At 37.9% G+C, this 24217-nt stretch overlaps 2 protein-coding genes across 11 annotated transcripts; one reads left to right on the forward strand and one right to left on the reverse strand.

Moving 5' to 3' along the window:
• Positions 1 to 463: 463 nt before the first annotated feature.
• On the forward strand, positions 464 to 2983 carry rassf11 (Ras association domain family member 11). Its single transcript, XM_079896916.1, has 3 exons — positions 464 to 520; positions 688 to 791; positions 1505 to 2983. The coding sequence occupies exons 2-3, from the start codon at positions 689 to 691 to the stop codon at positions 2845 to 2847; spliced, it is 1446 nt and encodes a 481-aa protein (XP_079753042.1). The 5' UTR covers positions 464 to 520; position 688; the 3' UTR covers positions 2848 to 2983.
• csde1 (cold shock domain containing E1, RNA-binding) lies at positions 2973 to 23867 on the reverse strand. Of its 10 annotated transcripts, none has more exons than XM_079896909.1 (22): positions 23765 to 23840; positions 20408 to 21166; positions 14610 to 14783; positions 13775 to 13973; positions 12522 to 12631; positions 11845 to 11931; positions 11500 to 11597; positions 11325 to 11406; positions 10806 to 10934; positions 10498 to 10623; positions 10173 to 10388; positions 9937 to 10077; positions 9525 to 9692; positions 7610 to 7624; positions 6284 to 6391; positions 5809 to 5984; positions 5616 to 5728; positions 5419 to 5538; positions 5131 to 5309; positions 4882 to 5045; positions 4616 to 4748; positions 2973 to 4526 (listed from the first exon to the last, which is right to left on the reverse strand). In XM_079896909.1, the coding sequence occupies exons 3-22, from the start codon at positions 14751 to 14753 to the stop codon at positions 4479 to 4481; spliced, it is 2556 nt and encodes an 851-aa protein (XP_079753035.1). In that variant the 5' UTR covers positions 14754 to 14783; positions 20408 to 21166; positions 23765 to 23840; the 3' UTR covers positions 2973 to 4478. The 10 variants fall into 10 exon arrangements, with proteins under 10 accessions (XP_079753035.1, XP_079753030.1, XP_079753033.1 ...); XM_079896904.1 differs by having other exon boundaries at positions 12465 to 12631; XM_079896907.1 differs by lacking the exon at positions 14610 to 14783 and adding an exon at positions 17147 to 17444 and having other exon boundaries at positions 12465 to 12631.
• Positions 23868 to 24217: the final 350 nt, after the last annotated feature.

Here is a 24217-nt window from a genome sequence, read left to right on the forward strand (position 1 = left end):
AAAATCAGTTACATTTAATATATATATTTTTTTACATTTAAGCCCATAATTACTGACCAATTAAATCTAGGCAAAATATGTATTTAAAGATGTCACAAAAAATGTATTGCATTTACTCAATTCATGACTTTGTAGTCCGTGCTAGTTTTCTACAATATCTGATTAAATCATGTAAGAAAGCATACAACATGTTTAGTAACTGAAGCCCTGCTTTGGCAGAAGTATATTTCAAATGTAAACATGTTTACTGAGATTCAAAATAATTAGCATCCAAAAAAAAATGTCAGGGGACATCATGCCAGCACTGCAGACAAACACACATACCAACATCTACAGCCGAGTCTGAGCTATCAGTCTTGATCTGAGTGTTTACTAAAGGGAAGGGTTTGTACGTGTTCAGCTAAGTCAAGGATGACAACATGACTTTTCCATGTAGGACAACATTTTCCAAACTGCCTCTTATTGAAGTACGAGGATTTTATACGAGCCCACTGAAGGAATCTTCTGACCATCAGGACAGGTACAGCACACCCTTCCTAATGAATCGTACAGTAATCTGATTTTGTAAACTCCGCAATCTGTACAACTGAATACAGGGAACTTGTAAAACCATTTTTTCCCACTGGCATTTTATTGGAGGAATTAGATGTTCTAGAAAAAACAAAGAGCTGATTTATTTTCTTTTAGAATGGAGGTAAAGGTGTTTGTTGAAGGAGTCCAGCGCATTGTTTGTGGAGTCACTGAGAAAACAACATGTCAGGAGGTGGTCATCGCTTTAGCACAGGCACTTGGTAAGTAAATGCCTAGAGTTTATCATTCCATAAAGCATATTCTACATAACCATGTAACTATGACTATGGAAAACATAAACATGAAGAAAACACTTATTAGTTTAAAGGTCTCTTAAAAATCTTTGAAGAGATAGTGCATCCAAAAATAAAAATTCTGTCATCTTCATCATTTACTTAACCTCATGTTGTCCCAAACCAGTATGATTTTATTCTGTGGAAAATATGGATTTCTTTGGACCCCATTAACTCCCATTATATTGGCAAAAACATTCATCAAAATATCTTTTTGTGTGTGTGTTCCACAAAACATACAGGTCTGGAATGACAGATCAGATAATGTTCTGATCTAAAAAAAAAATCTTCTGACTCTCCGGACAGTAAAATACCAGACATTATTCAAGAAACAGCTGGAAACTAATCTCTTCCACAGGCACTTAACTGCATCCTGCGAACTTTCAAATTAAAATAATAAATACTACTTATGTGCTTTCACTATTTATATAATAAACCTCCCTGTTCTAGCTTATACTATTCTGGACAATGTTGTAAACTAACACTTCTTATGTTATTGCCTCTTTTGGATAAAATTGCTTGTTGTTTTCCTCACTTAAAAGTCGCTTTGGACAAAAGCATCTGCTAAATGAATGATTAGTTTATTATAAATGTATATTCATCCCAAAAATATCACTTTTTAATATTGTTCTCACTCTTAGGTCGCACTGGTCGATATACTCTGAGAGAAAAATTCAAAGAATTTGAACGTAATGTGTCTCCGGATGAACTTCTCCTGGAGTCCTTGGAGAAATATGGTGAGCAAGTTAGGGAGGTGCAGCTCACTTTGAAGCATATTGGCCCATCGCCTGGGGAAGAAACAAACCAGCCCTTGGCCCTATTGAGGCGAGCGGAGGGTACGGGGAGGGCAAGGAGAGGCAGCGGGGCAATCGGCCTACACCGCCAGAGTCTCCCTCCGCTATCACACCTCGGCGTCCAATCCGAGCCACCCCCTGAGGAACCCAAGAGACCCAAGCGGAAGTCGTTGACGCTAATGGAGGAAGCATGGGGTTGGCTGGAAAATTTGGGCAGGGGCGGGAAGCAGCAATCAGGACGAGATAAGAAGAAAGACAAGGAAGGCAACAAAGGAAATGGGCACTCAGATAACACGTCTCTAAAACCAACCAAAAGTTTACCAGCCTCTGGGACACCGCTGTCAAGGGAAAAAAAAGACAAAATTAGAGCACCACATCAGCCTTTGATTAGTTGCCTTGGGAACCGTGGGAGATGCACTGATAATAGTGCTGAATGTGAGAGACGGGAGGAAGAGGTACTAAAAGAGGCAAAGGAGGACCTGAAAACCATCAATCCAGTGGTTCCTCTGGTCAAAACAAACCACGCTGAAACCGAGAGTGAGGAGATTTCACATTTAAGGAGACTAGTTGACCAACAACAGGCTTGTCTGCAAGAAATAAAGCTCAAAATCGAGTCAACGGACCAGCTGATCCTTGAGCTTGAGCAGCAGCAAGCCACCAGGGAATTTTCCGAGTCCCTGTCGGAAGAAGAGGAACAGCTCAAGTTCTGGCTCAATGAGCTCAAGGCGGAGGAAGTCTTTGAAAGAGACCTTCAGAGGCAGTTCTTTCAGACAAAAGAAGCTGCTTCTGAGTGCAAAGCTAAACTAGAGGAGTACAAACAGAAACTGCAAGCAATGGACCTAAGAAACTCCCAGCAGAAAACAGAACATGAAAACCTCACTGAACAGAATAGCCAACTAGACACGCCAAAACATGCCCAAACAAGCATCAAACAAATACAGATCTCAGCAGACAGATCGCATGGAGACGATGGAACAAAAAGGGTGGTAACAACGCTTGAGTCCAAACTCCCATATGTGTTTGTTTCAGCAAACCAGATATCACATCCTCCTCTAAGTGGACCAGCAGAGCTGAGGGAATGGTGGACACGATGGTCTCAAAGCCAGAATCCAACATCAGTTGGAACAACAAAACCAAAGATAGTGCATCGCTCTGAAATCACCATACATTTGGGAAGCACCAGAGTTTAAACACATGAAACCCTCCGTTGAGTGATATCTCTTTTTTTAATGCCACAAAAGTTTGCAAAGGCATTATTTATGTCTAAGGTTCTGTACAGTGCTTTACTAAAAAAAAAAAATTAAACATAATACCCTTTTGATTCTCATAAAATGTTTAATTCAATTGTTTCATTCAAGACCATTAACAAAAGTATATAGGAGAACCCTAAGGTTCAACACAAACCCAGAGTGCTCCAGAGAATATTCATGACAGTAATAGCTTCATTTGTCATAAGAAGCACTGCAAATAGCCTCTATCAACATAATTTCTCTGCATGTTTTTAAATTTTACTTATTACAGTTCTCCCCTTTTCTCAAGTTCTGCACACTTTGCTTGATTTATTTAGGTTTTCAAAAGGTCCACCCAAGTAAAAGCACACAGTACATACAGTATTTCTCAACCCAGAGGTTTGGGGGACGCACACCAGTATTCTCTACTTGACAAAAAAAAAGAAGAAAAAAAAAAAAGCCACCCTACAATTGCTCTTATATTTTGGTGGCTGTTTGGGAATAGAGGAGACACCAATTTTTTTGTTTTATTTTTTGTTTTGTTTGTTTTTAGGCACCTTTTTCTTTATTTATTCATTAGCAGATATTGAGTTTAAGTTAAACTCAAGAAGAAGAAAAAAGAAAAGAAAATGAAAAAAGTATGTGCAAAGAAAAAGATCTTAAAAAAAAAGAAAGAAAAGAAAAAAAGACCACAGGCTACAAGATGCCATTAGGAATTCTGCACATGCCCAGACGGAGCTAGTGAAATCAGGACAGGAATTAAAAAAGGCTCCTTAAAAAAACCAAACAATATAATCTCAAAAATTGTAATTTACACAATCAAAAACCATACACAAGTGAGTTCTGAGCGCAGAGAAAATTTATTTCATTTTCAAAACTAGGTTAAAAGCTACTCAAAGGAATTAGGTGTGGAAACCGTGAGTGAAAAGAACTTTAAGGTCATATTTTATTTCTCACCAGAAAGAGACCAACAATATCTCATTATCACCTGGGTGAGAAACTCAACATGGGGAGAAGTATTCAAGTGATACAGGAAGAATAAAGTATATATAACGGAAATCAAAATACAGACAGGCAAAGCTACTCTAAAACAATAACTCACTCACACAGCAGCAGGTGCAGAATTCCTGGCATTTCAATTTCAGCAGAAATGAAAAATGGGTCAAACAGTCCCCACATCTCAATAAAAAGATGTGAGAACTACAAACCCCATATTTCCCCTCATATTCTCTGCATAACAATAACAACCTTACAAGTGAACTTTTTCCAAACATATGATGCATACCACACACTCACACAACACGAGGGTTTTTTTTCTCAAATTACAACCACACAAAATCATCACACATACAATGAAGACGAGATGAGATGAGTATTTTTTTTGCAAGGGATCCTGTGACAAAGGAAGAGACCTGTGTGTGCTAATGTTCGAGTTTTAATGTGTTTGTTATTCTGTGAATTGTTTTTATGGGTGAGAGATAAAATGAGAGTGAGAGAAACAGACACATACAAATCCCTTCCTATGCCCTTTGTCTGATTGCTTTTCTCCAAGGTGTTTCATCTGTAGTGAAGAGGAGAGGGGTGAACAGTTCTCAGTCAGTAATACCAGGCTGGCGGAGTTTCCTCTCTACACTGAAGCCCTGTATGAACAAAACACCAGGTCAATATCAAGAACATCCAACTGTTAAAATTCCAAAAAATGCTGAACAGAAATGCAGCTTATTTTTACCTTTGAATTATCTGGGCCACGAGGCTGTCTGATAATGACAAGACGGGGAGCGTTGGTGTCATCCAGAGTGATGCTCTTCAAGCGATTGACAAGCCTGTCAGGTCGAGGTGTTGCTACGGGTTTTGGACCCTCACTGTAAAAAAAAGAAAAAGAAAAAAGATTTCTGTTTAGATTTGATAAAAAGCAAATATAACTATAACACTATTTACAATAATAATAATAACAATAACAACAACTTTGTATTACATTTAACCGAGAAGTCTTACCTGACTCTGCGAACATTGCAGGCACTGCATTTGCCTGTGCGTTGGTTCAAAATCACAGAAAACTCTACTTCATCACCAGCCTGCAGCTCCAGACCATCCTGCACCTCCTTGACGTGGAAAAACAGCTTCTTGCTTTCTCCAACTTCATATGTGATGAAACCAAACTGGGGAAACAAAAACCAGACTACTTTTAGCAAGTGTCTAACACTTTCTTGCATCATTAAATGAGTCATCATTACATGAGTTTACCTGATCTTTGACGCACTCCACCAGGGCTTTGCGCTGAGGAACAATGTTGCAGGCCATCTTTTGTCCTGTCTGGGCCATTGTACACAACTGAAACTTCACCATCTCACCCTTTTGCAGACAGTCACCTTTATTGGCCATACCAACGATGCCGAATGGATAACTCTGACCCTTACTGGAGCCTGGTAAAGTGATTGAGTAGAGAACAGTTATTAAAATGGTTTTGAACACGGTTTACACAAAACTCTAGATACACAAAATATTAAAAAGACGTCAGGAGATGTCACTCACCATCTTCTGTGATCTCAATAAGGCCTTGATACTCTGTCTGAGAAGGGTCCACACTGCGCAAGGGCCGAACCACTTTCCCCAGGAACACAGTATTACTCACATCCTCTCCTACTCCATTCACTGACACACACAGAGTTGTGTTACTTGCATGAACCAAGTATTATTAATGCCAAGCCCATAGAAAGTCTCTAACATACCAGCTGCAACTTTGGTGACCTTCTCAGCACTGATTTTGTTTCCTTTACCCTTGGAGAGAGTGTACTCCACCGTATCTCCCAGGTCCATGTTATCCACATCCCCACACACCTCACTGCAAACAATTCAGAGTAAACCATGACAATCAAAAAACAAAACAAAAAAACAAGTCGAAACATCAGGTAGAAACTTTACCTGTAGTGGAAGAAGATCTCCTGATCATGATTGGATGTTTCTATGAAGCCAAAATTATCCTTCAGTGTTGCTATGTATCCCAGAAGCCTCTTGGTGCCAACAGCACGATTAAGGACCTTGAAGGACACAGCACTTTGCTGTCCGGTGCGTTTCACCTCACTGATGGAGAATTCCACCTAGTGGAGGCAAGGCGGTTTACATTTAATCAAAAATTACATCTGCTCTTACTGATCTTGATTACAAGTCGCTTTAAAAAGCTGAAGATTTTTTTTTTTTTAAATATTAGATTTTTTATTAGATGTTTTCTAGATAACATTTGTCTCCTAAAATGGTTATAATAAAATGCTTCCTAATAAACAAAATGGTAAATATAAAATTATTCCAATCTTTCAGGTGAAGTGGAGTTTAACACATGAAAAACTACAAGCACAAATTCAGCAAGCACAACAACAGTGAGCTGTAGTGCCTAACGTACCTTGTCTCCAAGCTGTGGGTAAATGCCTCCATCCAGGTCTTTAATATGGTAGGGAATAGTGCTTTTCTCTCCACTCTCTTCATACGCAATCAAGCCTTCTTCTGCATCCTGGTGACGGCACAAATACACACATCAACAACTTTTAACATACTCAAAAATTACAGAGTACACCTCAGCTCTGGTTATGTTCATCTTGGACTTACATTGATATACAGCATGAGTCTCATACATATTCATGATTTTTAAAAAAAATGGTCAAAAGAAAATACTGAGTGCACCTTCAAGGGTGATTTTAAGTGCAGAAACTATCAATAGTTGTGAACTAACATTTTTATTCTTCAACTAGTGTCAGTGATGATGGCCAGCATCCACACATCAGACTGTAAATACTTGAGAACCATGTAAAGATTGAGACTGTCCAAATACCCACACATGTGGAGAGCACATGCACACAACAGGAAGTGTGTGCAAAATCAGTGCCCTTAACACACAACAAATACCACTTCGGAGCAGTATTCAAGGCTAAGTGTATCCCATCATGCATCATGTTCAGGAACTCAAGTGCCACTGAAACTTCGACAGGAGATGTCAAGGAAAACATTCCACTGCAAGTTAAATGAATTAGATATTAAATATAATTTGGTAGCAAAACAAAGTGTTGCCAATTATATTGGTACAAAGATGGGTGTATTTTGTTCAACATTTGCTTTTTATCTCTATATTAGAAGCACCACAATTACTAAATTGTGTCGTAAAGCTCTGTAAACACTTACATTTTTACGAGAAAAGTGTCCTGTCAGGTAATCAAAAGTAAGACACAGGAAATATGTCATGTAAGATGACAAGTGTGGGTTTTTGGACAGGCCCAATGTGCCTCTGGATATCAGCAGCAGCAATACATTTTGCAACTCCTAACTTGCAAAATAAATATCCAAACAGAAGCAAAGCATGGGGAAAAAAATGTGTATTTACACAATGAGTAAATAAAGAAACTCAAGACATTTGATGAAAGATTTAGTCATAATGCGCACACTAAAACTAGGGGTAAAACTGCTCCCATACAGTTTGCCACCCACGCTTCAGTACATCTGTACCACAGTTGAAAATGTGTATGAATTGTGTGGTATCCATTTTCAAGAGTAATTGCATGAGCAACATAGAAACCGAACCGTTGTACCCCTCACAAAAGAATGCACACAGTGAGTGGCACAGCTTGAGTTGGTATGGTTATGAGGTTAACATGTCTGTATGACTTAAAGCTGTTAAATCATTCCCAGCTCATGCCAACAGGCCTCATAACCAAAAAGACAGACAGATCAAACTGACCTTTTCAACTTTACCCTTAAAGGAGAGAAATGCGAAGGATTAGACATCTGGGATTTATTCTAACCAATCGGAACATATTTGAATTGCAGGTGAATCAAATTATAAATTAAATACTCAATTAAATATCTCATCCTTTGTACTTTAATAATTTGCCTCTTAAATGCGTTAAAGATCATGTTTTCAGAATAGGATTTTCTGACAGCATGACTGATCTGGTCTACATTGTGGAGGAAAGGCAGCATGCAGGAAACAGCAGCCTACCTTGTCTTTTTTCTAATGAAGACGAGCATGGTTCAAAAAAAAAAAAATAAAGGAAAAAGGAAAAATAAAAAGAAAGAAAAGAGGGTCAGACAAGAGGCAGTAGCATTTCATAGCACCTCAAAGCCTGAAATTGTATTTCGTGCTTGCGTCAAACAAGAGGGAGACAAGCAGATAGAGGAAATGAAAGCTAAAGTCTGGAAAGTAAAATTATAAAAAAACAAAAACAAATATTTAGCAACTGAATTCCTCCATGTTCAAAGTCATTCATTTCTAATTATGACTGGTGGTTCTATACCAAATTTCCAGAGATGTGTACTTTAAGGACCCTTAGGGGCCATTCACACAAAGAAATACATTAAAATCAACTACATTTACACTACCTTTCAAAAGTTTGGGGTCATGAGAATTTTGAAAGAAATTAACACCTATTTAAAAGACACATTAAATTGATCAAATGACAGTTAAGACATTTAAAATATTACAAGAGATTTATATTTCACAAATGTTGCTCATTGGAACTTTCTTATTAAAACAAATCATGAAGAAAAAAAAAAAAATCAAGCTTTCCACAAAGATATTAAGCAGAACTACCATTTTAAACTGTGATAAGAAATACTGTATGTCTATAGCACCATTCAGCATATTAGAATTATATTTGTGGCTGCTGAAAATTCTGCTTTACTACCACAGGAATAGAATACATTTGAAAATATTTAAAATTGTAATATTTCACAATAGTGCTGTTTTTGGGCGTTTTCACACCTATAGATAATTTGATAAATTGTTTGTTTTGTTCTGAAACAGGGACTTAATTTGTTAATGTTGCATTTTCTTCTTGGTTCGGTTTGCTTTCACAAGGCAACCTTTCAAAGCATACCAAAATGTGTTTAAAGTCCTCTTATTGGTCAGTTTCCTGTGCGTCATCCATCAAGAAAAGTTTTCTCCATGAGCTTATTTTGGCTTTATTTGTAACTGTCGAGACACACGCAAACACTATATGAATGTAGCCATCTTTCCCGTTGTTAAATTATACACTACAAATGTATTACTACTACAGCAAATTCAAACACGCTCTCTCTGGATCTCCCAGTGCTGTCAAGAGGTTCAAAGTGTCAAGACACGCAAACAATATACGAATGTTATAACACAGCTAGAGCAGGAATCAAGGCTTCATTGCACGCACGGAGAAGCATTCATTGCAGCATTCTCGCACGGAGAAGCGAAAGTTATTAGTGATAACTAATGTGCTCACTCACAGAATCAGACACTACTGCTATTTATATAGCACATTTCCTGTTATGAATTATAATACCATTTGGTTCGTTGGGTCGGATTGCTTTCACAGCTCAAGTGAACCGCCACAGAGTTTGTTTGCAATCAGGCCGAAACCACCTCGTTCAGGTGGTCTCGGAACAATTGTGTTGGTGTGGATCCGAGCGCGATTGCCTTGTTCACATATGCCTAAACAAACCGAACCAAGGGAGAAAATGCACCAGGTTCCGAAACAAACGCTCAGGTGTAAAGGCACCCTTGCTGTATTTTCGATCAAATAGATGCTGCCTTGGTGAGCATAAGAGACTTCTTTCAAAAACATCTTGCCGACCCCAAACATTAGAACAGTAGTGTAGCTTCAGGAATTCAAGAGTTTATTTACCTTCTCTTTGACCTTGCTGGGGCTGTAGTTCTTGTTGGTGGTTGCAGGCACGGCTTCTTTCTCCACCACCCCCATAAAACGCAGCTCAGATTGAGTGTGGAATGACACTGTGCCCTTGGGCAGCTTTTTGATCCGCACGGCATGGTTTCTTTGGGCTGACAACATGTCCTGATGAAGGCAAGAGGGGGTGTTTTAAAGCTGGACTGAGGCAATGCAAGATCAATTTTACTTTTGCCCCTGCTTTGTTTAAACTACTAACAGCTGACCAATCTGGGTTACAAACCAAAGGCTAATTCCAATATCTAGAGAGCAGGATGTCAGTCAAATTGTCACAAAAAACTGCACTTATTGAAGCTGAGAGAAAATCAGCAACACAAAAGTGGTTCAGGTTCGGTAATATCTAGGAACTCACAGGGACCACAGTGAATTCCACTTCATCAGAAATGTGCAGTTGGCTCTCTTCCAGAACCTCGCTGAAATGGAAGAACATCCGGGCGTCACGGTCCACACATTTGATGAAGCCAAAACCATCACGCACGGCAGCTATCACACCCTGCACAAAAAGACAAGCAGAAAGACAAAGCCAACATTAGCAAAAAGTAAAAGTATTGCAAGAAAAATCACTAAGACAAAGTTCTGCAGTTGTACCATTTCACGGGTCTCCTTGGTGAAATGGAAGGTGTCAGGGAGGATATCGATATTTGTCGCTCTCTCTAGTTTGTCCCGACGGTCGGTGGATATATTGAACTGGACATGGTCGCCCTCCAGCAGAGTCACTTTGGACTTGGTGTCCTTCTCCCCAAATAGCAGCTCTTTGTCAGTGAAATTAATTCTGGCACTGATTCGCCCAGGCAGTGGGTCGTTCTGAGTGAGACAAATGGAGTCTTATTTGATTTAACATGCAAGCAGTATCTATATGGTAATGTTATCAAGAGAGTCAGGGAAGACGAATGACAAGAGCTGATTCACAAACCTGATTCTTGGTAGGAACCTTGGGAATAACCTTGGAGACAGTGCCCTCGAAGGTTTCAATACTAATATCCTCAAATATAACAGTGCCCTGAGGCAACAGTCTCACATCTGTGGCCACTTCCTTGCCCTAGGAGGCAAAGAGAAACATCTATAATGCTGTTTGAAACAGCAACGCATCTCATGCATTTCACTCAAAATGTACAAAAGTAAAATCTTTTGAAACTTTTCAATGATTATAATTCCATCAATACAACTAACATCAATAATAAAGTTTTGCTTTCAGAAGTCCTTATTTCCACTCAAGCTTACGTTTCTTTCTTTAATGGTGAATTCCACATCATCTCCAGCTTGTAGAGCCTCCAGATCCCCTTTAAACTCACTATAGTGGAAGAAGATCTCCTTCACAACATCCCCTCGTTCAATGAATCCAAAGGCCTCCTGCAAGACACAATCACAATCTTTGAAACATCAGGCCAAATATATTTAAATCTATATTTTCAAAATTAAATTTGAGCATTCATAAACTAATTATTCAGGCACTAATTAGAAATCTAATTTTGCATTCTAAACAGCTGCATTCTAAACTGGCAAGTTATACCAATGTTCAAATTAAAAAACCCAAACTGTTTGTCATTATATAATTTTAAAAACAAATTAACAACAAAATCTTGATTAACCCAGACTTAAGAGACAATAGCAATCTGAAGTACATTTGCCATTCACATTTGCTTTCCCACCAGAGGGCAGGAGATCACTAGTCCTCATTATTCATTCTACAAAAAAAGCAGCTACTAAACTGCAAAACTCATTTTTTAATCAGATCCTTACCTTGGTAGCACAAACCACTCCCTGACATCTTGACTGTTGCTTATTTACCAATACAATGTTGTGAGCACTAACAGCACCAGTACTGAAAAAAACAAAAATAAATCATTTACACATAAAAAAAAGCACATTTTGACATTTTACCTGTATCAATTAGACATTAAAGAAATCAACTTACTGCTTGTTGGTCTCCATGTAAAAACTGACTTTATCTCCAGTATCTAAAGAAACATTTCCTTCCACATCATCAGGGGCATATGTCAAATAAAACACTTCCTGTGAGAAAATTCAAACCACAAACATTTTCAGAAACATCAACTACCAAAATCAATACACCATGTAGAAGCTAATATGAACCATAGTACTGTGTGTTTGTGTTTAATTCAGTGCATTTCTCTAGGTTTGCTCAGCTAAATCTGCTTTTATATAACTTAAAGGAAAACTGGTCACAAGAGGGGGAAGAAAACAAGTGACTGTTTAAAATGTTTAGGAAACTCTGCAAAGGAGGATAGATGACACATACCCCGTTCCTCTCATAACACACACTGCCTGTGGGCACTTGGCCAGGTGCAGACTTCCCGTCCAGGTGAGAGGGGATAGCTGAAACAACCTGGAGAAAGGGACCGTACAAACAGACAAGACAAGGTTAGAGGTTGCATTGGTGAGAGAAACAGGATCATCCATATATGTTAAAATGCTAAAGAGGTCCCTAAACATAGATGTTTAACATGTAAACTAAATTAGATTTTTAATTAAGAACAACATTAAGGTTAAGATTTGACTTGTACGTCTTAGTTCAAGGAACCAGACAAACTAAATATATAAATATATGACTGACAGACTTGACATTGACAACAAATCAAGATTTGTTTCTCCCACAATTGTATATTAAATGAGGATGAAAAGTCCACCCAACAAGACCACAAAACACGAAGACAATCAAGCTCATCGTGAACCCACACAAAACAAAGCAATATCAGGTCAGTTAAGGATTGCTAGATGTTATTCCTGATAATTGAAACCAGTGATGCATGTGCGTTTGCCTGATCAATATGGATTAAAAATGAGCTTGAAATCCCCAACAATGACAGACATTAATGGGACAAGGACAATAAAACACAAAAGTAAAATGTGTTCCTTAACTGGATGAATAAAACCATGCAGCACAGTTAAAGGAGAGGCGTGCAAGTCAGGCCCCACCTGCCCAGAAATGCGCTCTTCTGGCAACATTTCTGCCTTGATTTTTACCAGCTTCACCGCAATTGGTTTGCCAGTGCGTCTATCAGACGACACCTCAAACTCCACATCATCTGAAAAATGGTGGGACAGACATGACACAGAATAAGTCAATTCCTGCATTAATATTCATGTTGGAAGCAAAACAAAATATTTACGTGTGTGTATTTTTGCATTAAGGTTCCTACTACCGCTTGTCAATATTGAATCTGGCAATACATTCGTGATGATTTGGCAGGAGATGTGTATATTGTAATGATTTTAAATAGAGCTAACCACAAATTCTAAAATATCAGCCATTTCAGCTGAAAGATGAAGGCTACAATAAATGTTGTCCACTAGATATCCAATGAGAAAGAAGCTTTTAAGCCTAATCTTTATTGATCAGTTTCCATCCCTTAGAATGAAAAAATTGGTAGATCTAATTAAATTGTATAACTATGGTGTACTGACTGTATAGTTTTATATAATTAGAAATCTGTGAAATGCTTATAGATCACTTTAGACCCCAATAAAACATTTTTCCAAGTTGCCAGACACATTTGAATATAATGCTGTCTTTTTAAAATGAAGAGACAATTTTGTGTCTTTTTCACAATAATATATTATAACATTTGTATTAAGACATTTATTGTTGTGGTACGAATAAAACATTTTAAATGGTAAATATGAGTCCACACAGATATCACACTTATGATCAAACTCTAACATTCAGTGAAGATACAAGATGGATTTAGCTTTAAATCATCATAAGATACATTTCGCTAATCGCTAATCATCCACATGGGCCATTAGTGCTTGGACCCCGATGATTGCCACTTTATATTATAAATAATAAGATATATTATTTATAAGATAAATAAGTGGCTATATTTATCTTTTTATTTAGCGATACGCTTCCCTAAAGATTGTCACTAGTCTAGTTTCACAATTCTTCCTGATCACGCAACTCAAGTATGAGATTGTTAAGATGGAGATAAGAGTCTCAGATTTAAACTTCAGTAGCAAAAAATGGTGTTAGAGTGGGTAGATTTAATTCATTTTCATGAATCTGTTCAAACTGTCTGTTTTAATAAAGTGATTCTTCATAATACTGATTCAATGATCAAAAACATTTAATGTTTTTGGTAATGAACTTGGCCAAAATGGTTACTTTCAAAAGGCTAATAAATACACTTTTTAGTTCTCTACTTTCTCCCACCCTATTCGACCCATACCTCCAATCTTAAGCTCCTGTAGGTTGCCATTGTACTGTGAACAGTGGAAGAAGAGACGGGCCTGTCTCTCAGAGCACTGAATGAAGCCATATGATGTAAGCAGTTTTTCAACCACTCCTGTCTCACGGATTCCCATGCTTGTTCCATTGGCAAATCCACCATGGCCATTATTATGCAGCAGACTGGGGTCAAAACTCATCTATGGAGAATTAAGACATGTTCAAAATTTCACTTCAATATTCAACCTTCAGCTCTCTCCACACATACGAATGTTCCACAATAGATCAGACCACAAGTGCGGAAATGGTCAAATGGGATGAAACAAGGTTTTAAATGCTGCACACACACACAAAAAAAAAATTTGAATGTAGATGTAAGAGTTTCTCTCTGTGTGGCCTGCTTGAACTGGTTCCTTGATCAAAATGACCAAGATAAATAAGTTAAAACCTGTACAATACTAAAGAAAACAACACTTAACTTCAAATTCCATTGGTGTTGTATTAAACCTAGAAATTACATTCATGCATTTAATCCACCCCACACGCATTTAGTTATATATTAGAATATACACGCAAACAAACTCGTCACCACATCCAAAGTTACAACTAAGTCTCTCTGGACAACTTCATCCACAAATAGAGTTAATTGTAAGTCAACGGTCAGCAGGCATGTGGTCAAAGTTAGACAATAAAAAACAGATATACCAAGGCTCTAAAAAGCTCCACAAAGCCAAAGAGCTTGAAAACTCAACTCCAAGCATGCAGTTACAGTGTCAGGTATTGACACTGTGAGAACATCAAGCCAGCACACACACTGTCCCATCATGACCACTTACAGATCGCTGATACAAGGGGGTCCGCTTTTGCTTTTTGCCCCCTACTGCACGAGAGGAATGGCATGAAACTGAGGCAGAGCGGGGGATTGGCTGGCTTGAGGTGGAGGGTGTGGGGGCAGCAACAGGGGCATCAGAGACCTCCATCTTGAGTGGGAGGTAGGGGGTGGTGGGACACTGGGGGGTATAAGGGGGGGAGTGGATTTAAAAAAAAAAACTAGCTAAATGAAGGATCATCAAACAGGAAGAGCCAATACATGGCATCAAACACATTGGAGCAGATTTTACAGAGTATTCAATTCTGTAAAAAAAAAAAAAAATAAATAAAATAAAAACTCTTATGAGGCCTGTCAAAGGGGCTATCAAACCACTGTGATGACTTAGATGGGGTAAAAAACAAAAGCACAAATATATACTCCTTTTGCCTCGTTACGGTGCTGCCAAATGACAAATGGGAATGTCAATATACTATACCAACAGATGACCAAATCCATTACAACAGCTGTACTATTATTACTACTAACAATATTTTCTTTACACTGCGATGCATTCCAATGTCATGCTAGCACGCATTTTACCTTGACTGCTCCATTCAAGGAGAACAAACGTGTTCAATTTTAGTGATGGTTTTAATAAAGCATGTGAAAAGTGTATTCAGTCAGAGAGGTTTCATTTTGCATTAAAGCATGAGAATGACTGAAACACTTCAGATGTAAACAATCATCTCTGATTCTAATAATTTTCTTCTAAGGATTACAAAAAAGGTCCTAAAAACATCTGACCCCACTGACTTTCATTGGGCCTCATTCATGAAACAAGCAGAACAATTTTTTGTGCAAATCGTTCGTCAAGCTGTTCTGAAGCAAATTTTCGGATTTATGAAAGTGATTTTATTTTCAAAATGTTGGCTTGAAAAATTACACCTGCTCCCTACCACGCGTAAATGGTGCTTAAAACATCTGAACGTTTCGTGTTCTTTTAGGTAAATGGATAACTGCATTTTGATAACACTAATAATATTTCAAGCATTTGTTTGCCCATATTGGTCATCTTTAACTATTGAGGTTAAACGTATTTGGCTCGCTGTCCGTAGTGATGGGGCTCGAGAAAGCGGCTTCAACTCGAACTCTGAAATATCCCCAGGGACTACTAGTGCTTGGAAGATAAGTATAAATGGGTGTTTGTCGTATTTTTTCCTAGTCGCCAAGTTGAAAAATGTTGAACTTTGGGTAAAACGCAGCTCTCGTCACTCACTTCACTTTTTAACCAGCTATCCAATCCCAGTGGAGGAGGGGTGAGACAAATACCACAATGACCAACCATCACAGCCTACTTGTACAATGACAATGAAGTTAATATTTTTGGTATCATTGCATAATTGCTGATAAAACAAACTATCTACGAAATCCTAGTTACATTATTTCCGTGGATATTCTCCATAATAGCAACCAAAGGTTTTCAGCTGGAAAAAATGCTGCACCTCCAAAATGCTCAAGCTCCCCTAGCTGAGCATTTTCAGATGGTTAAAGCTTTGGTGCACACACTTTAAAGGGAAGATTTTTTTTAGGCATATAGCCAATTAGTCTCTTTTGCATTTATGCAATATACTGGAGCCAAACCAGAGAAAGAAGTCCAGAAAATTCCAGAGTTCCTGGACATGCAATTTACGTAGCTGCAATTCATGGACGGGGGTTATGCTAATTGTGAATGAGAGTGCACGCCCGCCCTATTCACGAATGATAGGAATTTAATTTACATACACATTACAATACACATTACATACACTTTCAAATCTGAGGTTTATGAAGAGTTTGTGAATCCAGAAGAGGTTTCAGGAAGATCTATTTTATGTGCAAATTACTCAGAATTTACTCATTTATGAATATTTCATGAATGAAGCTAATTGTAAGGACATTTTTTATTATTATTTGTTCCACAGGAAAAAAGGCATATAGGTTTGGAATAACATGAGAGTTTATTATTTTTGTTTTAGGGTGAACTATTCCTTTAATTCTTCTCCCTGTGCTGGAAGACATACTCCATGAAAATCAGAATGTGTTAGTTTGATGAAGCGACTGTGAATGGCACTACTAGAATACACGGTAACATAAAATGGTTAGATGACACAGACTCCAACCAGCCTCGACCACTGGGCCATTACATCGAAAGAGATACATGACTTTAAATGCCTATAAATACTTTAGATTCACTCTAGTGTCTGAAAACAAAGCCTAATATCCATTTTCTGTCAGTCAGACACGGTTCAACAGCAGCCAAATCAAATGAGTAAAGTAAACATACACATATGTACCAACCACTATATTAGTCTTAGCGAAAACAATATCACCGTTCTTGCCTCACCACCTCTCGTTGCTGCTCGTCTCTAAGGCAAGTGATCGAGGCCAGCCTCTAAGCCTGCTGATCAGGATGATGTGGTAAAGGAACAGCGCAGAGAGGGGCAACAGTGTGTGGTCAATGAACGAGTCGAGTTCGGGAGAGTGGGGGAAAGTAGGGTGGAGAGCGGATGGCTGGGCACTTACGGAACGGCCGTAGGGTGACAGGCTGAGACCGACGGGCGAGGTGCTGTTCAGGTCAGCGCTAACAAAAGCTGCAGGTGGCGACGCCGGCAAGGTAAACTCGACAAAACCTTTCCAGGGACTACCCATAATTCTCCCATTCACAGTGGCCAAATCTACTACACCTGGGATTGATCAGATTAAGCCGTTTCCCAGAGTCTAGATTTTATTTTATTTTTAATTCAGTCGTCGTGTTGCAGCTCCTCCCTTCCCCTCTCCCCTCTCCTTTTGGTTACACACCAAACAAAACACCTCTGGATTTCTGCAAAGGTGAAGAAAGGAGGGAAGCTGTGAAAATAAACTGAGGGAAAGGCAACAAGAACAGCCAGTGAACAAAGCAGCACAGTAGGATCAGTCGAGGGCTGTTGGTGTGTGTTGGGGAGAGGACCCTATAGACAACATGCAAGTGTGCCTCATCTGCACAGAAGGTTGGGCAAAGACCTAATAAATTCTTCTAAAGACAGCTTAAATTAAGTACTTATGATCTCTTTCCCTCAGAAAAACATATCTGGAGTATTTTATGCCCAACTAGAAGGAAGAATTGTTGAGCAAATGTATGCCAAAGAACAACTACTTTAGACAGAGGTTGGCACATAAGTAAACAATGAAACCTAGCACAGCTTTAGTTCACTCAATATTCACACTTTGAACAAGACAAACAGGACAAAATATGTGAAAAATTACAGTACATTCATAAGAATTTAGAAATTAAAATATTTACCCTGAAATGAAAATTCTGTAATTTATTCACCCTCATGTCATTCTGTCATGATTTTTCGAGATGAGTTGATTTTTTGATTAATTGTTTTTTAAAATGTGGTCGATTCGATATCGATTCTCAAAAACCACGAATCAAGCCACGAAAGCATATTTATTTCAGCAAACATTGAACATACTATCTGATTGACGTTAATCTTATTACTAGTCTTCTCCACTAGATGTCATCCTCTACCTATCGCGATGATACAGAGGGAACCTTTTGGCGATGCAAGAGCACCTTTCAGAGTGAAGGACATTCCCTGACAGTTCACTGTCCCGTTCGGGCGAGTGCTGTGGTCACGAAAGTTTGTCATTTGCACACGTTTTCAAGCCTTGCCAATAAGCATTCAAGCGCAAGAAGACATGCGCGTTGTTGTAAGAAGTTTGTGCGCAGTACCTGTAGCAGTTCCTGACAGTACATTTTGGTAGGGCAGATTCTGGGTCCTTAGTACTAGTTTATGATAAACATTTTGTAAGCTAAACGCAGAACACTTTTGGCAGAGGTTTCATTATTCAGCCTAAGGGTGGTACTCCAATGTGAATTAGCAGTCTTTAAGTTCAATTTGATACACAACTCCACATAGTCTGGGTCAGGTCAGTAACTAGTTGGCATGTCTGTTCTTCCTAATATACACATAGCTGAAGCGGACTGATATCATCTTGGTCTGGAGTGAGGTTTACATAAGGTAATGAGAAAACCTGCTGCTGTCTGTGTTTATGTTAATCAAACTACAAAAAAATCAATCACTGCTCTTCACTGAATAACTTTTGAAACTTTAATGCTTTATCTTTATTTAATTTATACAGTGAAGATTATATGAAGCAGCTTTTTTTACATTTACATACTATTCAATTTCTGTACCTGAAAACTAATGTTAGACCTACCTGAAAAACCTGAAAAGCACTGATTATTTCATTTGTATCTTTGTTCTATTCTAATTTATGCTATTGCTTGTAGCTTGATTATTTGTTCTTTTTTTTATTTTTATTAATGACTGTTTATTTGTCTTTAATAATCTTTGAAATTTATATTAGTTAGATAGTAGTTTTAGCTGTGGTATCAAAATTGGAATCGAGAATTGTTAAATTTCACTGGTATCTAAAGTTTTGGCGTAATAACCTTATTTATTACAATAGGTAATAAATACAAACATTGGTCAAAAACACTAACGGTTTTATTCATTTATTATTAATTTGTGTGTTGGGGCCAGTGAAAATTTAATCACTGAATTAAACCGAAAATCTCAAATCGAATTGAGATCTTGTGAATCGGGACATCTGTATCGATACCCAGCCCTAGTCTTCTGAAAAGACATGTCTGTCATGACAAATCTTTCATTAAAAGCAACTTTGTTTCCAAGATGAACAAAAGTCTTATAGGTTTGGAATGACATGAGGGTGAGTAAATTACCATTTTAATTTTTCAGTGAACTATCCCTTCAATTCCCTATTTCAATCCTTTAACTGCCAGTTAAATTATATGTTGAACTTGAATGTTCTCCGTTCCAAAACCTAGTGAGCTGCCTACATAAGCAGCATTTAAAAAAAAAAAAGAAAAAAAAAAAAAAGCCTTATGCAGTCAAAATACCCATTAAATATTTTGGCCACATTATAAAGCACGATTGCATGCAAGCATCCTTCATAGAGAAGGCAATCCCATAATGCACTGCTGCAGTGAAATAAAATCCATCCAAGAGGTGGTCCAAGAATATATTCCAAGAAGAATATATGAATAAATATAAATATAATATATAATATATATATATATATATATATATATATATATATATATATATATATATATATATATATATATATATAATATATATATATATATAATAAATATATAAATATATATATATACATACATATATACATACATATATACATACATATATATACACACGACAAATATCTTATCTTTTAAAATGTGCGGTCAGTGACGCCGTTCCCTATACACAGAGTATGTGCAATTCAAGTGATTGCAATACCCCAAATATTGATAGCATCTCTCTGACAAATTATATACAATATAACTACCCAACTGTTTGAGAGTCGAGAGAACGCAAAAGTATTGAAATATTTTTTCCTCCCATCTCATACTTTTTCCATTACCATGTCCCTTTAGAGGCTCCGTAGAATGTGTAATTTCTGAAACAGACTATATTATCTAATATTTGGGTTTTAATGTCTTTTTTATTTGATGCTAAAGATGCTAATGCTGCTAATGCTAAACTGCTTCCATTTCAGTTAGGATTCTGCTCAGAAGGCTGCTCACTAGTTTCTGGAACAAAGCAACACATTTTCAGATTCCTTTTTAGATTTAAATTAAGAGACATAAACAACATGAAAAATTGGCCTGATTTGGCACACTGTACATTATAAATAAAAATAAGCCAGACAAATCAGGATTATTCATTAGGTAATGAATAGAAAGTGTAAGGAGGAGTGTCTGGCATGACTTACCTTGTTCTGTTGTCTTGGAAGGCTGTAATGATTTGGACCAATCAATCACTTAATCGATGCTTCAGATTCGTCTCACACACACGCATGCACACACACTTGTAAGGTTCGGATCTCTGGCACACGTTCTAATTACAAAAAGTTGCAAAAATAAGGGACAAAAAGCAAAACAAAAAATAAAGAAATTCAAATAAAAAGGCAAGTGCAGGTGTATGAACACTTCTTTTGAAAAAAAAAAAAGTTAACGACAAGAGAAAGACTAGGTGAACGGGGGGGAAAGATCAGGAGGGAGGGATTCGGTCTGCAATTGACAGAAAGAAAAGGGTCAAAACTGAAAAGACTAGCAGACAGCAGCCCTCTCCGCACCCCAGAAGAGGAAGAGGTGCGGGGAGGATGAGGAGGGCTTGGCGCAGCGTTGGGACGTGTGCTTTTTCAAAGCTGTTGAGTAGGCACAAACTTCTTGTCTCAGATCAGGTCTCGTCTTCGCTGTTAACGTTGATGGTTGGTTGCTACGCTCGTTGCGGCCTGGTTCTGTTTCTTAAATCTTTGGTTTGCTCGTTTGGTTGCTTCGTGTTGCTTTAGTTTTCTCGTTTTGTAGCAGTGCAGTTCTTCGTCTTGGTCTTCAGAGTTGTTGTACCATTGGGTCGTTTTGGGGATGTTTGTTATGTTTTCTTTTTCCTTGACGTTTCTTCTGACCGATAGATGATCTGAACTTGAAGTAGGTTTCAGATGGTACAAAAATCAATTCGGTTTCACTTCATACTGTTTAGGGGAAGAAAACAAACAAACAAAGGATATTAGATCACAGACAGATAAGCTACACATTAAATGCATCTAGTCTAATATACGTTATATTATTTGATTTCTGGTCAAATTTCGCCCCCTACAGCATTGAACACACCCTCAAGACATGATTTAACAATCAGTCCCCTCAGTCACATTCATTTCATGTGGGTTAAAATGGCATGTTACTCTCCTGTTGATACACAGGCCTAAAAATAAAGTTTCCTTGGTGGCCTGGTGTAGAGAGCGAGCAGCTGACTGAAAACACGTGGATCAACAAGTCTCAGCGTGAACCAGCAGTTGGCTGAGCATTTATGGAATACATTCAATTCAAGCAGTCAACAACTGCAGATAACCAGCATGCCAACCATTCAGTTCCCTCTGGTCTATTACACAAGAGGTGGGAGGATCAAAGAGCTTGATATATAGGCCAGTTCACAACTTGATATGATGGATCAAGTAAAGGCTTAAAATGGATGGAGACAACATCTTACCTAGCCAGCCAATTTCGTACACAAGAAACAAAGAGATAAATATTTAAAGTTACAATGAAACTTAAATAGGGACAGATCTTTTCTTCCATATTGTGACATCCGAGTGTAACAATTTATCGAAAAAGGAAAAAAAATGTAGGACGGGGACTCGGTTCTATGCATTGGTTGTTGATTTGATTTTGCACTCAAAAGTGGAGGCAGGTGAACTTGCAGGAGCAGGTTTAGCAGAATTAACTACTGGAGAAGTCTTCAGAGAGAAGTCTGCCATTTTCACTGGAAGGTCCAGATGTGACATCATGATTAAAAATAACGAGATAAACATATGCATGGATGAATTTATAACATTAACGCATACATTTAGAAAATAGATTTTTTTTTTATTTCATGCTGATTTTAAAATGGAAGTCATAGGCAGAATTTGACCAGTTCCTCATTATGTAAAAAAAACAAATAGTGCCAGACAAACAAACCTTGAGAGCACATTGTGTGCCTAGATTTACAACCTTGTGGTTCCAGTGACAATAAAAGGAATACTTCCCTTTAAATAATAATTCAGATAATTCCAAAAATGTTAATACACTTATGGTATATTATCTTGTCGTTTTACAGCTTCATTGTCACTGTATGGAAAAGATCAACCAGACACTCTGCAATATCTATTTTATAAGTTGGCGATTTCGTATGAATTTTAGAAGAAAAAAAAAAAAAAGAAAAAAGCATGAGGGTACAAATTGCCACAGAGTGTTGAAATTACATGAGGTCGAGTAACTTACAATTTATTATTTGGCTGAACTATCCCTTTAAAATGCAGTTAAAAAAAATATTGTAAACATGCCAATATTGGTACAATCAAAATGTGTGGAAAAACAAGTGAATTGATCCCGCTACAGCGAAGAAGTTCATAGACCTCAGCGCGTGACGTCGACAGCCTCGAGCGCGTGCTGCTCAGCAGGGCTTGACAGCGGCTCAAATATACTATTCAAAAGCTACAAAGTATATCAGAACCACTGTTCTTCGGTCACAAGTTGTTTCATTCGAATAAAAGAAACGGAAGATTTCCACAGCATGCTTAAACAAAGAATTAGGACATGAAACTAAGTGACGCAAACAGCGCTTGGGCAATAGCCTGGAGTGGATCCATCTGGATCTCATCCAAAGACAAAATCACTAGCAATGCCATTTCAGACAAGACTGAACATTTCAGAAAGTGCACTGTGAGGATAAAGACCAACAACAAACGATTAAAAGTATATAAATATTTCAAATTTAAATGAGAATATTACCGTTCCCAACATTTTTAAACAAGGCATTTCCAATTTTCCATTTCTTATTCATCAGACACAACTGGAAAACCATGGAAAGGTTTTAACAAAGAATTGTACAAAGAGCAAGTTCTTTCACCGAGTGAGGCGGAATATAAATTGAAGCATATATATTCATTATAAAATGTTTTTTATAAGGTTTTGTCGATTTGAATTACTTTCCAGGGCCTGCAAAAATCCCAATTTCCAAATTTCCTGTTATTTTCCAGTTGTCATGACAATGGAAACGCTCATTTTAGTAGTAATTCGTTTGGAAAACAAGTAAACTATTCTCCTGTCCTGACAAAAGGGGGTTTGAGTTGTTTAACTCAAGTAACTGTGTTTCGACATAGATGTGCAGACTATGATCCAGACGGGCTTAAAATAAATCACTCATCCCGACAACAAAGGCACCCGGGGCGGCTGTCGGGTCACGCTGGACCGCTGCTGTTGCGTTGGATGCTCGACTGGGCGGTTCATTTCTTGACAAGTGACCTTTGCAAAACATCGCCCATGACGGATGTGGTCAAAATAATACGTGTGTATTCATGGTTTAAAGCGACTCTCCCACAGTATCAGTGAAGCGCTGGCTAACATGCTAAACCGCTAGAACACACGCAGAGGAAACACTGCCCCCACCCTTAACCGTTTAACTGTTCAAAAACACGCACGGGTATTTAAAAAGAGTGATATAAACGCAAATGTCGGAAGCTCATACGTTCATATACCCGCGTGAGAATTGTGACATCACAACATTTAATAAATATAGAGGAAAAACTCACCCCAACAGCTTTCAGCACTGTCACCAGCGCCGCCATAAGCAGCACGGCACATTACGTAGTGAGGGGCTGTGCGAACTCTCGCGATATTAAACCAATACCGTGTGAACTGTGGGGGACACGTCTGGGTCACACGTCACTTGTAAAGTACAGATAACTTCTGTTCTACATTTCCTCTGTTAACTGTTTTTATATAACATCGGTGATTCCTATAAGTGGCCCAAGCTTGGACTTCATGTATCAGATTTTTCCAAATTGATAGAAAATCCCTAAAAGTAGTACCAAACAATTAACCGACCAAAACACGTTTTACTGTGGTGGTGTATGACATGACACTATGGTAATGCTATTTTTTGTTTTTACATGTATTTTGGTAGTACATGATGTTCTTTTTATGCTTCAGAATTCCATAAAATACCATCACAGTTACACCACATGGCTGATAAGTGGATAAAG

This window comes from Squalius cephalus, assembly GCF_949319135.1.
Source record: "Squalius cephalus genome assembly, chromosome: 16".
NCBI lineage: Eukaryota > Metazoa > Chordata > Actinopteri > Cypriniformes > Leuciscidae > Squalius > Squalius cephalus.